Source organism: Pleurodeles waltl, chromosome 2_2, assembly GCF_031143425.1.
Source record: "Pleurodeles waltl isolate 20211129_DDA chromosome 2_2, aPleWal1.hap1.20221129, whole genome shotgun sequence".
NCBI lineage: Eukaryota > Metazoa > Chordata > Amphibia > Caudata > Salamandridae > Pleurodeles > Pleurodeles waltl.
This window is the reverse complement of record NC_090439.1, coordinates 501256745-501275030: the sequence shown is the minus strand read 5'-3', so window position 1 is coordinate 501275030 and position 18286 is coordinate 501256745. Positions and strand designations below refer to the sequence as shown.

Below are 18286 nucleotides of genomic sequence, written 5' to 3'. Positions count from 1 at the left end.
CAAGGGAGGAGCTGTTTAAGGGACAAGAAACCTGTCCCTCTCTTGAAGGCCTTAGGCAGCAAGCTGCTGAAGAGTCCAAAGGCAAGAAAAATGGAACGCATAGGGTCTATTGGGAAGATGGACTCCTGTACACTGAGGCCAGAGACCCCAAACCTGGTGCCACTAGGAGAGTGGTAGTGCCTCAGCTGTTCAGGAAGTTCATCCTAACATTGGCCCATGACATTCCCCTTGCTGGACATTTGGGACAAACCAAGACGTGGGAGAGGTTAGTCAACCACTTCTACTGGCCCAATATGTCCAACATGGTTAAGGAGTTTTGCCTCTCCTGCCCCACCTGTCAAGCCAGTGGTAAGACAGGTGGACATCCAAAGGCCCCCCTCATTCCACTTCCAGTGGTGGGGGTCCCCTTTGAAAGAGTGGGTGTGGACATAGTTGGTCCACTGGAACCTCCCACAGCCTCAGGAAATATGTATATCCTGGTAGTAGTGGATCATGCTACCAGGTATCCTGAAGCTATTCCCCTTAGGTCGACTACTGCCCCTGCAGTAGCCAAGGCCCTCATTGGTATCTTTACCAGAGTGGGTTTCCCTAAGGAGGTGGTGTCTGACAGAGGTACCAACTTCATGTCAGCATACCTAAAGCACATGTGGAATGAGTGTGGAGTGACTTATAAATTCACTACACCATACCATCCACAAACTAATGGCTTGGTTGAGAGATTCAACAAGACATTAAAAGGCATGATCATGGGGCTCCCAGAAAAACTCAAAAGGAGATGGGATGTCCTCTTGCCATGTCTGCTTTTCGCTTACAGAGAGGTGCCACAGAAGGGAGTAGGATTCTCACCCTTTGAACTTCTGTTTGGTCATCCTGTAAGGGGACCACTTGCCCTTGTTAAAGAAGGCTGGGAGAGACCTCTCCATGAGCCTAAACAGGACATAGTGGACTATGTACTTGGCCTTCGCTCTAGAATGGCAGAGTACATGGAAAAGGCAACCAAAAACCTTGAGGCCAGCCAACAGCTCCAGAAGTTTTGGTATGACCAAAAGGCTGCACTGGTTGAGTTCCAACCAGGGCAGAAAGTCTGGGTTCTGGAGCCTGTGGCTCCCAGGGCACTCCAGGACAAATGGAGTGGCCCTTACCCAGTGCTAGAAAGGAAGAGTCAGGTCACCTACCTGGTGGACCTGGGCACAAGCAGGAGCCCCAAGAGGGTGATCCATGTGAACCGCCTTAAGCTCTTCCATGACAGGGCTGATGTGAATCTGTTGATGGTAACAGATGAGGATCAGGAGGCAGAGAGTGAACCTCTCCCTGATCTTCTGTCATCAGACCCAAAAGATGGCACAGTAGATGGAGTGATCTACTCAGACACCCTCTCTGGCCAACAGCAAGCTGATTGTAGGAGAGTCCTACAACAGTTTCCTGAACTCTTCTCCTTAACCCCTGGTCAGACACACCTGTGTACCCATGATGTGGACACAGGAGACAGCATGCCTGTCAAGAACAAAATCTTTAGACAATCTGACCATGTTAAAGAAAGCATCAAGGTGGAAGTCCACAAGATGCTGGAATTGGGAGTAATTGAGCGCTCTGACAGCCCCTGGGCTAGCCCAGTGGTCTTAGTCCCCAAACCTCACACCAAAGAAGGAAAGAAAGAGATGAGGTTTTGTGTGGACTACAGAGGGCTCAATTCTGTCACCAAGACAGATGCTCATCCAATTCCAAGAGCTGATGAGCTCATAGACAAATTAGGTGCTGCCAAATTCTTAAGTACCTTTGACTTGACAGCAGGGTACTGGCAAATAAAAATGGCACCTGGAGCAAAAGAGAAAACAGCATTCTCCACACCTGATGGGCATTATCAGTTTACTGTTATGCCCTTTGGTTTAAAGAATGCCCCTGCCACCTTCCAAAGGTTGGTGAATCAAGTCCTTGCTGGCTTGGAGTCCTTTAGCACAGCTTATCTTGATGATATTGCTGTCTTTAGCTCCACCTGGCAGGATCACCTGGTCCACCTGAAGAAGGTTTTGAAGGCTCTGCAATCTGCAGGCCTCTCTATCAAGGCATCCAAATGCCAGATAGGGCAGGGAACTGTGGTTTACTTGGGACACCTTGTAGGTGGAGGCCAAGTTCAGCCACTCCAACCCAAGATCCAGACTATTCTGGACTGGGTAGCTCCAAAAACCCAGACTCACGTCAGGGCATTCCTTGGGTTGACTGGGTATTACAGGAGGTTTGTGAAGGGATATGGATCCATTGTGACAGCCCTCACTGAACTCACCTCCAAGAAAATGCCCAAGAAAGTGAACTGGACTGTGGAATGCCAACAGGCCTTTGACACCCTGAAACAAGCAATGTGCTCAGCACCAGTTCTAAAAGCTCCAGATTATTCTAAGCAGTTCATTGTGCAGACTGATGCCTCTGAACATGGGATAGGGGCAGTTTTGTCCCAAACAAATGATGATGGCCTTGACCAGCCTGTTGCTTTCATTAGCAGGAGGTTACTCCCCAGGGAGCAGCGTTGGAGTGCCATTGAGAGGGAGGCCTTTGCTGTGGTTTGGTCCCTGAAGAAGCTGAGACCATACCTCTTTGGGACTCACTTCCTAGTTCAAACTGACCACAGACCTCTCAAATGGCTGATGCAAATGAAAGGTGAAAATCCTAAACTGTTGAGGTGGTCCATCTCCCTACAGGGAATGGACTTTATAGTTGAACACAGACCTGGGACTGCCCATGCCAATGCAGATGGCCTTTCCAGGTTCTTCCACTTAGAAAATGAAGACTCTCTTGGGAAAGGTTAGTCTCATCCTCTTTCGTTTGGGGGGGGGTTGTGTAAGGAAATGCCTCCTTGGCATGGTTGCCCCCTGACTTTTTGCCTTTGCTGATGCTATGTTTACAATTGAAAGTGTGCTGAGGCCTGCTAACCAGGCCCCAGCACCAGTGTTCTTTCCCTAACCTGTACTTTTGTATCCACAATTGGCAGACCCTGGCATCCAGATAAGTCCCTTGTAACTGGTACTTCTAGTACCAAGGGCCCTGATGCCAAGGAAGGTCTCTAAGGGCTGCAGCATGTCTTATGCCACCCTGGAGACCTCTCACTCAGCACAGACACCCTGCTTGCCAGCTTGTGTGTGCTAGTGAGGACAAAACGAGTAAGTCGACATGGCACTCCCCTCAGGGTGCCATGCCAGCCTCTCACTGCCTATGCAGTATAGGTAAGACACCCCTCTAGCAGGCCTTACAGCCCTAAGGCAGGGTGCACTATACCATAGGTGAGGGTACCAGTGCATGAGCATGGTACCCCTACAGTGTCTAAACAAAACCTTAGACATTGTAAGTGCAGGGTAGCCATAAGAGTATATGGTCTGGGAGTTTGTCAAACACGAACTCCACAGCACCATAATGGCTACACTGAAAACTGGGAAGTTTGGTATCAAACTTCTCAGCACAATAAATGCACACTGATGCCAGTGTACATTTTATTGTAAAATACACCCCAGAGGGCACCTTAGAGGTGCCCCCTGAAACTTAACCGACTATCTGTGTAGGCTGACTAGTTTTAGCAGCCTGCCACAAACCGAGACATGTTGCTAGCCCCATGGGGAGAGTGCCTTTGTCACTCTGAGGCCAGTAACAAAGCCTGCACTGGGTGGAGATGCTAACACCTCCCCCAGGCAGGAATAGTCACACCTGGCGGTGAGCCTCAAAGGCTCACCTCCTTTGTGCCAACCCAGCAGGACACTCCAGCTAGTGGAGTTGCCCGCCCCCTCCGGCCAGGCCCCACTTTTGGCGGCAAGGCCGGAGAAAATAATGAGAAAAACAAGGAGGAGTCACTGGCCAGTCAGGACAGCCCCTAAGGTGTCCTGAGCTGAGGTGACTCTGACTTTTAGAAATCCTCCATCTTGCAGATGGAGGATTCCCCCAATAGGGTTAGGATTGTGACCCCCTCCCCTTGGGAGGAGGCACAAAGAGGGTGTACCCACCCTCAGGGCTAGTAGCCATTGGCTACTAACCCCCCAGACCTAAACACGCCCTTAAATTTAGTATTTAAGGGCTACCCTGAACCCTAGAAAATCAGATTCCTGCAACTACAAGAAGAAGGACTGCCCAGCTGAAAACCCCTGCAGCGGAAGACCAGAAGACGACAACTGCCTTGGCTCCAGAAACTCACCGGCCTGTCTCCTGCCTTCCAAAGATCCTGCTCCAGCGACGCCTTCCAAAGGGACCAGCGACCTCGACATCCTCTGAGGACTGCCCCTGCTTCGAAAAGACAAGAAACTCCCGAGGACAGCGGACCTGCTCCAAGAAAAGCTGCAACTTTGTTTCCAGCAGCTTTAAAGAACCCTGCAAGCTCCCCGCAAGAAGCGTGAGACTTGCAACACTGCACCCGGCGACCCCGACTCGGCTGGTGGAGATCCGACACCTCAGGAGGGACCCCAGGACTACTCTGATACTGTGAGTACCAAAACCTGTCCCCCCTGAGCCCCCACAGCGCCGCCTGCAGAGGGAATCCCGAGGCTTCCCCTGACCGCGACTCTTTGAATCCAAAATCCCGACACCTGGGAGAGACCCTGCACCCGCAGCCCCCAGGACCTGAAGGACCGGACTTTCACTGGAGAAGTGACCCCCAGGAGTCCCTCTCCCTTGCCCAAGTGGAGGTTTCCCCGAGGAACCCCCCCCTTGCCTGCCTGCAGCGCTGAAGAGATCCCGAGATCTCTCATAGACTAACATTGCGAACCCGACGCTCGTTTCTACACTGCACCCGGCCGCCCCCGCGCCGCTGAGGGTGAAATTTCTGTGTGGGCTTGTGTCCCCCCCGGTGCCCTACAAAACCCCCCTGGTCTGCCCTCCGAAGACGCGGGTACTTACCTGCAAGCAGACCGGAACCGGGGCACCCCCTTCTCTCCATTCTAGCCTATGTGTTTTGGGCACCACTTTGAACTCTGCACCTGACCGGCCCTGAGCTGCTGGTGTGGTGACTTTGGGGTTGCTCTGAACCCCCAACGGTGGGCTACCTTGGACCAAGAACTAAGCCCTGTAAGTGTCTTACTTACCTGGTTAACCTAACAAATACTTACCTCCCCCAGGAACTGTGAAAATTGCACTAAGTGTCCACTTTTAAAACAGCTATTTGTGAATAACTTGAAAAGTATACATGCAATTTTGATGATTTGAAGTTCCTAAAGTACTTACCTGCAATACCTTTCGAATGAGATATTACATGTAGAATTTGAACCTGTGGTTCTTAAAATAAACTAAGAAAAGATATTTTTCTATACAAAAACCTATTGGCTGGATTTGTCTCTGAGTGTGTGTACCTCATTTATTGTCTATGTGTATGTACAACAAATGCTTAACACTACTCCTTGGATAAGCCTACTGCTCGACCACACTACCACAAAATAGAGCATTAGTATTATCTCTTTTTGCCACTATCTTACCTCTAAGGGGAACCCTTGGACTCTGCATGCTATTCCTTACTTTGAAATAGCACATACAGAGCCAACTTCCTACACCCATGATCATGCCTTTTAATGTCTTGTTGAATCTCTCAACCAAGCCATTAGTTTGTGGATGGTAAGGGGTAGTGAATTTATAAGTCACTCCACACTCATTCCACATATGTTTCAGGTATGCTGACATGAAGTTGGTACCTCTGTCAGACACCACCTCCTTAGGGAAACCCACTCTGGTAAAGATACCAATGAGGGCCTTGGCTACTGCAGGGGCAGTAGTCGACCTAAGGGGAATAGCTTCAGGATACCTGGTAGCATGATCCACTACTACCAGGATATACATATTTCCTGAGGCTGTGGGAGGTTCTAGTGGACCAACTATGTCCACACCCACTCTTTCAAAGGGAACCCCCACCACTGGAAGTGGAATGAGGGGGGCCTTTGGATGCCCACCTGTCTTACCACTGGCTTGACAGGTGGGGCAGGAGAGGCAAAACTCCTTAACCATGTTGGACATATTGGGCCAGTAGAAGTGGTTGACTAGCCTCTCCCACGTCTTGGTTTGTCCCAAATGTCCAGCAAGGGGAATGTCATGGGCCAATGTTAGGATGAACTCTCTGAACAGCTGAGGCACTACCACTCTCCTAGTGGCACCAGGTTTGGGGTCTCTGGCCTCAGTGTACAGGAGTCCATCTTCCCAATAGACCCTATGTGTTTCATTTTTCTTGCCCTTGGACTCTTCAGCAGCTTGCTGCCTAGGGCCTTCAAGAGAGGGACAGGTTTCTTGTCCCTTACACAGCTCCTCCCTTGAGGGTCCCCCTGGGCCTAAGAGCTCAACCTGATAAGGTTCAAGCTCCAAAGGCTCAGTTCCCTCAGAGGGCAGAACTTCTTCCTGAGAAGAGAGGTTCCCTTTCTTTTGCTGTGTTGCAGTTGGTTTCCCAACTGACTTTCCTGTTCTCTTGGTAGGCTGGGCCATTCTTCCAGACTCCAGCTCTACTTGTTCACCCTGTGCCTTGCACTGTGCTCTTGTTTTCACACACACCAGTTCAGGGATACCCAGCATTGCTGCATGGGTTTTTAGTTCTACCTCAGCCCATGCTGAGGACTCCAGGTCATTTCCAAGCAGACAGTCCACTGGGATATTTGAGGAGACCACCACCTGCTTCAGGCCATTGACCCCTCCCCATTCTAAAGTAACCATTGCCATGGGATGTACTTTTCTCTGATTGTCAGCGTTGGTGACTGTGTAAGTTTTTCCAGTCAGGTATTGGCCAGGGGAAACCAGTTTCTCTGTCACCATGGTGACACTGGCACCTGTATCCCTCAGGCCCTCTATTCTAGTCCCATTAATTAAGAGTTGCTGTCTGTATTTTTGCATGTTAGGCGGCCAGACAGCTAGTGTGGCTAAATCCACCCCACCCTCAGAAACTAGAGTAGCTTCAGTGTGGACCCTGATTTGCTCTGGGCACACTGTTGATCCCACTTGGAGACTAGCCATACCAGTGTTACCTGGATGGGAGTTTGGAGTGGAACCTTTCTTGGGACAGGCCTTGTCTCCAGTTTGGTGTCCATGCTGTTTACAGCTATGACACCAGGCCTTTTTGGGATCAAAGTTTTTACCCTTGTACCCATTGTTTTGTGAAGAGGCTCTGGGCCCACCCTCCTGTGCAGGTTTTTGGGGGCCTGTAGAAGACTCTTTACTATTTTTAGTTTTGGTTGTCTCATCACGCTTCCCCTGGGGAGTCTTTGTGACCCCTTTCTTTTGGTCACCCCCTGTTGAAGTCTTGGACACCCTTGTCTTGACCCAATGGTCCGCCTTCTTTCCCAATTCTTGGGGAGAAATTGGTCCTAGGTCTACCAGATGCTGATGCAGTTTATCATTGAAACAATTACTTAACAGGTGTTCTTTCACAAATAAATTGTACAGCCCATCATAATTACTTACACCACTGCCTTGAATCCAACCATCTAGTGTTTTCACTGAGTAGTCTACAAAGTCAACCCAGGTCTGGCTCGAGGATTTTTGAGCCCCCCTGAATCTAATCCTATACTCCTCAGTGGAGAATCCAAAGCCCTCAATCAGGGTACCCTTCATGAGGTCATAAGATTCTGCATCTTGTCCAGAGAGTGTGAGGAGTCTATCCCTACACTTTCCTGTGAACATTTCCCAAAGGAGAGCACCCCAGTGAGATCTGTTCACTTTTCTGGTTACACAAGCCCTCTCAAGAGCTGTGAACCATTTGGTGATGTCATCACCATCTTCATATTTAGTTACAATCCCTTTGGGGATTTTCAACATGTCAGGAGAATCTCTGACCCTATTTATGTTGCTGCCACCATTGATGGGTCCTAGGCCCATCTCTTGTCTTTCCCTCTCTATGGCTAGGATCTGTCTTTCCAAAGCCAATCTTTTGGCCATCCTGGCTAACTGGATGTCCTCTTCACTGGGGCTATCCTCAGTGATTTCAGAGGTGTTGGTCTCTCCTGTGAGGGAACCAGCATCTCTGACTATTATTTTTGGAGTCAGGGTTTGAGGGACCCTGTTCTCCCTAGATAGGACTGGTAGGGGGGAATTTTCCTCCTGGTCACTATCCTCTTCCTCTGAGTTGCCACCCTCAGAGGGGTTGGCCTTTTCAAACTCTGCCAAAAGCTCCTGGAGCTGTATTTTGGTAGGTTTGGGGCCCATTGTTATTTTCTTTATTTTACAGAGTGACCTTAGCTCCCTCATCTTAAGATGGAGGTAAGGTGTGGTGTCGAGTTCCACCACAGTCACATCTGTGCTAGACATTTTGCTTCTAAAAGTTGGAATACTTTTTAAGAATCTACAACTGGTTCTAGAATCTAATTCAAACTTTTACAAACTTTTAAACTCTAAAAGAAATGCTAAACAGGATCTAACACAAGGCCCTAGCAGGTCTTTTAAGAATTTAGAAAACTTTTCAAATTGCACAAATCAATTTCTAATGACAAACTTGGAATTTGTCGTGTGATCAGGTATTGGCTGAGTAGTCCAGCAAATGCAAAGTCTTGTACCCCACCGCTGATCCACCAATGTAGGAAGTTGGCTCTGTATGTGCTATTTCAAAGTAAGGAATAGCATGCACAGAGTCCAAGGGTTCCCCTTAGAGGTAAAATAGTGGTAAAAAGAGATAATACTAATGCTCTATTTTGTGGTAGTGTGGTCGAGCAGTAGGCTTATCCAAGGAGTAGTGTTAAGCATTTGTTGTACATACACATAGACAATAAATGAGGTACACACACTCAGAGACAAATCCAGCCAATAGGTTTTAGTATAGAAAAAAATATTTTCTTAGTTTATTTTAAGAACCACAGGTTCAAATTCTACATGTAATATCTCATTCGAAAGGTATTGCAGGTAAGTACTTTAGGAACTTTAAATCATAAAAATTGCATGTATACTTTTGAAGTTATTGACAAATAGCTGTTTTAAAAGTGGACACTTAGTGCAATTTTCACAGTTCCTAGGGGAGGTAAGTTTTTGTTAGTTTTACCAGGTAAGTAAGACACTTACAGGGTTCAGTTCTTGGTCCAAGGTAGCCCACCGTTGGGGGTTCAGAGCAACCCCAAAGTTACCACACCAGCAGCTCAGGGCCGGTCAGGTGCAGAGTTCAAAGTGGTGCCCAAAACACATAGGCTAGAATGGAGAGAAGGGGGTGCCCCGGTTCCGGTCTGCTTGCAGGTAAGTACCCACGTCTTCGGAGGGCAGACCAGGGGGGTTTTGTAGGGCACCGGGGGGGACACAAGCCCACACAGAAATTTCACCCTCAGCAGCGCGGGGGCGGCCGGGTGCAGTGTAGAAACAAGCGTCGGGTTCGCAATGTTAGTCTATGAGAGATCTCGGGATCTCTTCAACGCTGCAGGCAGGCAAGGGGGGGATCCCTCGGGGAAACCTCCACTTGGGCAAGGGAGAGGGACTCCTGGGGGTCACTTCTCCAGTGAAAGTCCGGTCCTTCAGGTCCTGGGGGCTGCGGGTGCAGGGTCTCTCCCAGGCGTCGGGACTTTGGATTCAAAGAGTCGCGGTCAGGGGAAGCCTCGGGATTCCCTCTGCAGGCGGCGCTGTGGGGGCTCAGGGGGGACAGGTTTTGGTACTCACAGTATCAGAGTAGTCCTGGGGTCCCTCCTGAGGTGTTGGATCTCCACCAGCCGAGTCGGGGTCGCCGGGTGCAGTGTTGCAAGTCTCACGCTTCTTGCGGGGAGCTTGCAGGGTTCTTTCAGGGCTGCTGGAAACAAAGTTGCAGCCTTTCTTGGAGCAGGTCCGCTGTCCTCGGGAGTTTCTTGTCTTTTCGAAGCAGGGGCAGTCCTCAGAGGATGTCGAGGTCGCTGGTCCCTTTGGAAGGCGTCGCTGGAGCAGGATCTTTGGAAGGCAGGAGACAGGCCGGTGAGTTTCTGGAGCCAAGGCAGTTGTTGTCTTCTGGTCTTCCTCTGCAGGGGTTTTCAGCTGGGCAGTCCTTCTTCTTGTTGTTGCAGGAATCTAATTTTCTAGGGTTCAGGGTAGCCCTTAAATACTAAATTTAAGGGCGTGTTTAGGTCTGGGGGGTTAGTAGCCAATGGCTACTAGCCCTGAGGGTGGGTACACCCTCTTTGTGCCTCCTCCCAAGGGGAGGGGGTCACAATCCTAACCCTATTGGGGGAATCCTCCATCTGCAAGATGGAGGATTTCTAAAAGTCAGAGTCACCTCAGCTCAGGACACCTTAGGGGCTGTCCTGACTGGCCAGTGACTCCTCCTTGTTGCTTTCTTTGTTCCCTCCAGCCTTGCCGCCAAAAGTGGGGGCCGTGGCCGGAGGGGGCGGGCAACTCCACTAAGCTGGAGTGCCCTGCTGGGCTGTGACAAAGGGGTGAGCCTTTGAGGCTCACCGCCAGGTGTCACAGCTCCTGCCTGGGGGAGGTGTTAGCATCTCCACCCAGTGCAGGCTTTGTTACTGGCCTCAGAGTGACAAAGGCACTCTCCCCATGGGGCCAGCAACATGTCTCTGGTGTGGCAGGCTGCTGGAACTAGTCAGCCTACACAGACAGTCGGTTAAGTTTCAGGGGGCACCTCTAAGGTGCCCTCTGTGGTGTATTTTACAATAAAATGTACACTGGCATCAGTGTGCATTTATTGTGCTGAGAAGTTTGATACCAAACTTCCCAGTTTTCAGTGTAGCCATTATGGTGCTGTGGAGTTCGTGTTTGACAGACTCCCAGACCATATACTCTTATGGCTACCCTGCACTTACAATGTCTAAGGTTTTGTTTAGACACTGTAGGGGTACCATGCTCATGCACTGGTACCCTCACCTATGGTATAGTGCACCCTGCCTTAGGGCTGTAAGGCCTGCTAGAGGGGTGTCTTACCTATACTGCATAGGCAGTGAGAGGCAGGCATGGCACCCTGAGGGGAGTGCCATGTCGACTTACTCGTTTTGTCCTCACTAGCACACACAAGCTGGCAAGCAGTGTGTCTGTGCTGAGTGAGAGGTCTCCAGGGTGGCATAAGACATGCTGCAGCCCTTAGAGACCTTCCTTGGCATCAGGGCCCTTGGTACTAGAAGTACCAGTTACAGGGGACTTATCTGGATGCCAGGGTCTGCCAATTGTGGATACAAAAGTACAGGTTAGGGAAAGAACACTGGTGCTGGGGCCTGGTTAGCAGGCCTCAGCACACTTTCAATTGTAAACATAGCATCAGCAAAGGCAAAAAGTCAGGGGGCAACCATGCCAAGGAGGCATTTCCTTACATGAGTGAAATAGTAGATAATACGGACACAACCACTAGATGGCGGAATAATGCACAGCATGAGAGTCCAGAAAAGATTCACGCTGCAAAATTATAGCTATTCCTGTGTGTAGGAAGTTGGCTCTGTATGTGCTATTTCAAAGTAAGGAATAGCATGCACAGAGTCCAAGGGTTCTCCTTAGAGGTAAAATAGTGGTAAAAAGAGATAATACTAATGCTCTATTTTGTGGTAGTGTGGTCGAGCAGTAGGCTTATCCAAGGAGTAGTGTTAAGCATTTGTTGTACATACACATAGACAATAAATGAGGTACACACACTCAGAGACAAATCCAGCCAATAGGTTTTGTTATAGAAAAATATCTTTTCTTAGTTTATTTTAAGAACCACAGGTTCAAATTGAACATGTAATATCTTGTTTGAAAGGTATTGCAGGTAAGTACATTAGGAACTTTGAATCATTTCAATTGCATGTATACTTTTCAAGTTATTGACAAATAGCTACTTTAAAAGTGGACACTTAGTGCAATTTTCACAGTTCCTGGGGGAGGTAAGTTTTTGTTAGTTTTACCAGGTAAGTAAGACACTTACAGGGTTCAGTTCTTGGTCCAAGGTAGCCCACCGTTGGGGGTTCAGAGCAACCCCAAAGTCACCACACCAGCAGCTCAGGGCCGGTCAGGTGCAGAGTTCAAAGTGGTGCCCAAAAGGCATAGGCTAGAATGGAGAGAAGGGGGTGCCCCGGTTCCGGTCTGCTTGCAGGTAAATACCCGCGTCTTCGGAGGGCAGACCAGGGGGGTTTTGTAGGGCACCGGGGGGGACACAAGCCCACACAGAAATTTCACCCTCAGCGGCGCGGGGGCGGCCGGGTGCAGTGTAGAAACAAGCGTCGGGTTCGCAATGTTAGTCAATGAGAGATCACGGGATCTCTTCAGCGCTGCAGGCAGGCAAGGGGGGGGTTCCTCGGGGAAACCTCCACCTGGGCAAGGGAGAGGGACTCCTGGGGGTCACTTCTCCAGTGAAAGTTCAGTCCTTCAGGTCCTGGGGGCTGCGGGTGCAGGGTCTTTTCCAGGCGTCGGGACTTAGGTTTCAGAGAGTCGCGGTCAGGGGAAGCCTCGGGATTCCCTCTGCAGGCGGCGCTGTGGGGGCTCAGGGGGGACAGGTTTTTGTACTCACAGTATCAGAGTAGTCCTGGGGTCCCTCCTGAGGTGTTGGATCTCCACCAGCCGAGTCGGGGTCGCCGGGTGCAGTGTTGCAAGTCTCACGCTTCTTGCGGGGAGCTTGCAGGGTTCTTTCAAGGCTGCTGGAAACAAAGTTGCAGCCTTTCTTGGAGCAGGTCCGCTGTCCTCGGGAGTTTCTTGTCTTTTCGAAGCAGGGGCAGTCCTCAGAGGATGTCGAGGTCGCTGGTCCCTTTGGAAGGCGTCGCTGGAGCAGGATCTTTGGAAGGCAGGAGACAGGCCGGTGAGTTTCTGGAGCCAAGGCAGTTGTCGTCTTCTGGTCTTCCTCTGCAGGGGTTTTTCAGCTAGGCAGTCCTTCTTCTTGTAGTTGCAGGAATCTAATTTTCTAGGGTTCAGGGTAGCCCTTAAATACTAAATTTAAGGGCGTGTTTAGGTCTGGGGGGTTAGTAGCCAATGGCTACTAGCCCTGAGGGTGGGTACACCCTCTTTGTGCCTCCTCCCAAGGGGAGGGGGTCACAATCCTAACCCTATTGGGGGAATCCTCCATCTGCAAGATGGAGGATTTCTAAAAGTCAGAGTCACCTCAGCTCAGGACACCTTAGGGGCTGTCCTGACTGGCCAGTGACTCCTCCTTGTTGCTTTCTTTGTTCCCTCCAGCCTTGCCGCCAAAAGTGGGGGCCGTGGCCGGAGGGGGCGGGCAACTCCACTAAGCTGGAGTGCCCTGCTGGGCTGTGACAAAGGGGTGAGCCTTTGAGGCTCACCGCCAGGTGTTACAGCTCCTGCCTGGGGGAGGTGTTAGCATCTCCACCCAGTGCAGGCTTTGTTACTGGCCTCAGAGTGACAAAGGCACTCTCCCCATGGGGCCAGCAACATGTCTCTAGTGTGGCAGGCTGCTGGAACTAGTCAGCCTACACAGACAGTCGGTTAAGTTTCAGGGGGCACCTCTAAGGTGCCCTCTGTGGTGTATTTTACAATAAAATGTACACTGGCATCAGTGTGCATTTATTGTGCTGAGAAGTTTGATACCAAACTTCCCAGTTTTCAGTGTAGCAATTATGGTGCTGTGGAGTTCGTGTTTGACAGACTCCCAGACCATATACTCTTATGGCTACCCTGCACTTACAATGTCTAAGGTTTTGTTTAGACACTGTAGGGGTACCATGCTCATGCACTGGTACCCTCACCTATGGTATAGTGCACCCTGCCTTAGGGCTGTAAGGCCTGCTAGAGGGGTGTCTTACCTATACTGCATAGGCAGTGAGAGGCTGGCATGGCACCCTGAGGGGAGTGCCATGTCGACTTACTCGTTTTGTTCTCACTAGCACACACAAGCTGCCAAGCAGTGTGTCTGTGCTGAGTGAGAGGTCTCCAGGGTGGCATAAGACATGCTGCAGCCCTTAGAGACCTTCCCTGGCATCAGGGCCCTTGGTACTAGAAGTACCAGTTACAAGGGACTTATCTGGATGCCAGGGTCTGCCAATTGTGGATACAAAAGTACAGGTTAGGGAAAGAACACTGGTGCTGGGGCCTGGTTAGCAGGCCTCAGCACACTTTCAATTGTAAACATAGCATCAGCAAAGGCAAAAAGTCAGGGGGCAACCATGCCAAGGAGGCATTTCCTTACACTGTGCACATATAAGCTGTAAATCAACACTCCTCGACTGATCATCTCTGCCAAAGAAAATTTTATCAAAAGAAATTTTCTGACTGACACCACACATACCACCATCATTTGATGGGCATGCCATCAAATTGTGGTTGACGACAGTCACGGAAAAAAAAAAAAATTAAAACAAAAAGAGGTAAAGAGGTAAAGACAATTTTGGACCCAAAAACTAGATGGCGGAATAATGCACAGCATCTTAATCCAGAAAAGGATTCACGCTGCAAAATTTGAGGTTTTTGAGTGACCCAACACTTTTTCTTTTTAATGTCCTTCAGTGCAGTGTCAAGATCTGTGACCAATAAAAATGCATCAGTGGCTTTAAGGCATGACATCAGTAAAGTACTAATAATCATAGAATCGAATGAGTGATACAATTTTAAGTAAAAAAAAAAACAACTTACCATGCTGTCTTGGGGCATCCAATGCACCTCATTGCAAGAGCTGATTCTGGATTGCTGCGTTTGCAACGCATATGGGAAAGAGCTGACCTGCAGAACAATCAAATTGAGCGCGTCCAGCACCTCTCTGCAGTTAATGATTCTGTCTGCTAGACCCTGGCCAGGCTCCCCGTGGGACAGAGAACCGGATATTGCACTGTTAGGGGCAAAAGCATATCACTGTCAATACCCAAGTGGGAAAAGGGACTGCTTCAAACAACATTATAGAAGCAATTTTGTGAAAAACACATTTTAGTTATTGCTGTTAAAAATGGTCTCATGAACATGTGTTCACTTCTCCAGGACCCAAAGGGGCACAAATGGTATAAATTTAAAAGAGCATTTTGTGAAGGTGAAAACTGGGCATTTTCCAGTTAACTACTTTCTAGAATACATATTGGTAATATGAGAGAAATAAGCAGTTGCACAATAAATCTTCACTACATTTCCAACTACTAATAAAGTATCACTTCCTAAGAAAACATCCTATTGCCCAAAACTACTTGTGTTTCGATAGAGGAGAAAACTGTTGCCAGGTAAGGCATGTAGGACGAAGCAAAATGGCACATAAATGATCATATCATAGGTCTATTTTCTACTGCACGCCACGAGAGTTAGGAACGGTTCTTCATTTGTTTTTATTTCCAAAAGATTTATTTTATTCCATCGTTCATGTCAACTGCCTTGCACAATAAACCCTAAACGAGAAGAAATGGGTCTCTGATTGTTTAGCATCTTCAGGAGATGTCAGACATTCACTAGGAAGTTCACATTCAACGTTACTTTGCATTTACAACATGACTTTAACCATTGGTTGGAATGTGTGAAGCTAAAAACTCTGTACACATGGGCATGTTTACCATGTGCCATTATTTGAAAGAAGGAACTTTCAATAAAGGTCAACAGGTGGAGGTGCACATCATAGGAAAATGTTTTCACTGTGATCTCTGCACACATGTAGATTTAATGCAACTGACCAGATATTGCTTTTTAATTATACCATTTTAAGCTAAAAGTATCACAATCCTGGCAGCATGTTTCATGAAATTAAAATGGCTACATAAGGTGTATGGGAAGGGTGGTGTTCCATAGTGATACGTGAAGCAGCTAAAATCAAGAACAACAAGCATTGGCAAAGATGACAGATCTAACCTTTGAGATTGGCCATGTCAGTGGTTTTTAGCCAGGATGTAAAAGCTCACTGATGCATGACTAAATAAGGGGGGGAAGCCTAGAGATGCACACCATGTATGCCAACAAAAGGATGTGGCACTTTTTTATTTTTCTTTGTTAGTTCACATTAGATCAGCAAAAATAAATGTGTGAAAGCATTTGTGTTTTAATAACCCCCGTTTGGGGGAGGGGGCGACGGACACAATGGGTTGCGGGTGGGGTGAAGAGTCATTGAGGGTCAAGTGGGGAGAAGTAATAACTGACTAAAAGACAACAACATGGCGTGGGGAGGAGCACATGGGCAAGAAAGCAATGGGGAGAGGGCACAAGTGTGAGCAAAACATGGATTCGGAGGCAGGGAGAAGCACACAGGTGACAGTAAGGAATACGGGGTACAGCTGAGAGAAGTGCAGAAGGGAGACAGCTGGAAAAATACATGCACTCTTGTGGTGGGCTTAACCAAAAAGAAAAAATAAATGCTTGGAGAAGAGGTGGTGGAAGCATAAAAAGAAAAGACAGCCAATCAGACAGCTGCTCTGGTAGACTTGGCCTGAAGGTTAAAAAATAAAGCAAAACCACACAGAGCTTTGCGCCTTTACCAATATATTGATGAAATTCTAAAAAGTGAAAGACAGACAGACAGACACACACATCAATTTTATAGACAACAAAATCTCCAAAGATTCAAACAACAAAAAATCTTTGAAAACTAGTTTATTACAAACATTTAAAACTCTATTTTCTGATGAAAGTCCCAGTCACCTTACACAATATCCAGCAATTCTGCTATTTAGCAGAGCCTTGTCTCGAAACAAGACTTACCCCTTAGACATCTGTTGAACCACAGTATTATTTATGGATAGTGCTGTTGTGCCAATAAGGGCTCTTTTTGGGGTAAACTGGGCTTATGATAAATAAAATAAAATTAATGTTTGGTGACAGGGTTCTATAAACGACAAAAGGATGATATCTGTTGTAGGTTTTCAATTCGGCTTTTATTCAAATTTTTTTGAATATTAAAAAAGATGGCACTCGCCTCAAACCCAAAGTTATTGTGATGGCCTGCTGTAGGAAGTTGGCTCTATATGTGCTATTTCAAAGTAAGGAATAGCATGCACAGAGTCCAAGGGTTCCCCTTAGAGGTAAAATAGTGGTAAAAATAGATAATACTAATGCTCTATTTTGTGGTAGTGTGGTCGAGCAGTAGGCTTATCCAAGGAGTAGTGTTAAGCATTTGTTGTACATACACATAGACAATAAATGAGGTACACACACTCAGAGACAAATCCAGCCAATAGGTTTTGTATAGAAAAATATCTTTTCTTAGTTTATTTTAAGAACCACAGGTTCAAATTTAACATGTAATATCTTGTTTGAAAGGTATTGCAGGTAAGTACATTAGGAACTTTGAATCATTTCAATTGCATGTATACTTTTCAAGTTATTCACAAATAGCTACTTTAAAAGTGGACACAGTGCAATTTTCACAGTTCCTGGGGGAGGTAAGTTTTTGTTAGTTTTACCAGGTAAGTAAGACACTTACAGGGTTCAGTTCTTGGTCCAAGGTAGCCCACCGTTGGGGGTTCAGAGCAACCCCAAAGTCACCACACCAGCAGCTCAGGGCCGGTCAGGTGCAGAGTTCAAAGTGGTGCCCAAAACGCATAGGCTAGAATGGAGAGAAGGGGGTGCCCCGGTTCCGGTCTGCTTGCAGGTAAGTACCCGCGTCTTCGGAGGGCAGACCAGGGGGGTTTTGTAGGGCACCGGGGGGGACACAAGCCCACACAGAAATTTCACCCTCGGCAGCGCGGGGGCTGCCGGGTGCAGGGTAGAAACAAGCGTCGGGTTTTCAATGTTAGTCTATGAGAGATCAAGCGGATCTCTTCAGCGCTGCAGGCAGGCAGGCAAGGGGGGGCTTCCTCGGGGAAACCTCCACTTGGGCAAGGGAGAGGGACTCCTGGGGGTCACTTCTGCAGTGAAAGTCCGGTCCTTCAGGTCCTGGGGGCTGCGGGTGCAGGGTCTTTTCCAGGCGTCGGGACTTAGGTTTCAGAGAGTCGCGGTCAGGGGAAGCCTCGGGATTCCCTCTGCAGGCGGCGATGTGGGGGCTCAGGGGGGACAGGTTTTGGTACTCACAGTCGGAGAGTAGTCCGGGGGTCCTCCCTGAGGTGTTGGTTCTCCACCAGCCGAGTCGGGGTCGCCGGGTGCAGTGTTGCAAGTCTCACGCTTCTTGCGGGGAGTTGCAGGGTTCTTTAAAGCTGCTTCATGGAACAAAGTTGCAGTCTTTTTGGAGCAGGTCCGCTGTCCTCGGGAGTTTCTTGTCGTCGTCGAAGCAGGGCAGTCCTCAGAGGATTCAGAGGTCGCTGGTCCCTTTGGAAGGCGTCGCTGGAGCAGAGTTCTTTGGAAGGCAGGAGACAGGCCGGTGAGTTTCTGGAGCCAAGGCAGTTGTTGTCTTCTGGTCTTCCTCTGCAGGGGTTTTCAGCTGGGCAGTCCTTCTTCTTGTTGTCGCAGGAATCAAATTTTCTAGGGTTCAGGGTAGCCCTTAAATACTAAATTTAAGGGCGTGTTTAGGTCTGGGGGGTTAGTAGCCAATGGCTACTAGCCCTGAGGGTGGGTACACCCTCTTTGTGCCTCCTCCCAAGGGGAGGGG

The 18286-nt window shown here is 48.6% G+C and overlaps 1 protein-coding gene across 7 annotated transcripts in view; it reads right to left on the bottom strand.

Moving 5' to 3' along the window:
* The window catches only part of GREB1L (GREB1 like retinoic acid receptor coactivator), a 444116-nt gene that overhangs the window by 74670 nt on the left and 351160 nt on the right, over positions 1-18286 (bottom strand). For all 7 annotated transcript variants that reach the window (XM_069219992.1, XM_069219998.1, XM_069219995.1 and 4 more), the window contains one exon: positions 14434-14626. In XM_069219992.1, the coding sequence (XP_069076093.1) occupies positions 14434-14626 (193 nt within the window). The remainder of the gene's footprint in view (positions 1-14433; positions 14627-18286) is intronic.